Below are 510 nucleotides of genomic sequence, written 5' to 3'. Positions count from 1 at the left end.
GGAATGGCCCAAGGACTATGGGATGGTATTGAAGGTGTTGTTTCTCGTCCTTTAAATGGGGCACGAACTACTGGCATTACGGGTTTCTGTACAGGCATAGCCACTGGAGCTGTTGGGCTTCTCACTAGACCAGTCGCAGGTGTTCTGGATGGTTTTGGAAATACGGCAGAGTTTTATTCTAAACTTTTACAAGAACCCGAAAGAATTTCTAATGCACACGAGGATTATCTTAAAAGTGAACGAAACTTTACTTCACTGGCTTCTATAAAGTCTCTAAGTGAGACCATTAGGGGTGTTTCTCCTACGATTTCAGAAATTAAAATAAACTCTACCGCAGTAACACCATTAGGTAGTGCTACAGAGTTTTCTAACACTACGGATACTCCTCAGAAAACTTTAGATTTGGGAAAAACCATAAATAGTAGTAGTAGTGGTTGTGAATTTATGTCATTAGCGAGTTATAAATTATTAAAAGAAAATACTAAACGTGAAGGTCTTTATGGTAAAGAT

The 510-nt window shown here is 38.6% G+C and overlaps 1 protein-coding gene across 1 annotated transcript; it reads left to right on the top strand.

Moving 5' to 3' along the window:
• Positions 1 to 3: 3 nt before the first annotated feature.
• On the top strand, positions 4 to 510 carry TM35_000841120 (vacuolar protein sorting-associated protein 13 family protein; the record flags this gene model as incomplete). The annotated part of the gene is made up of 1 exon (XM_029031422.1): positions 4 to 510. A coding segment is annotated over one exon (507 nt), but the record flags the coding sequence as incomplete, so codon positions are not given.

Source organism: Trypanosoma theileri (assembly GCF_002087225.1).
Source record: "Trypanosoma theileri isolate Edinburgh chromosome Unknown TM35_Tth_84_V1, whole genome shotgun sequence".
NCBI classification, from domain to species: Eukaryota; Euglenozoa; class Kinetoplastea; order Trypanosomatida; family Trypanosomatidae; genus Trypanosoma; species Trypanosoma theileri.
Note: the sequence above shows the minus strand (reverse complement) of the source record. Positions and strands in the feature narration are given on the sequence as shown.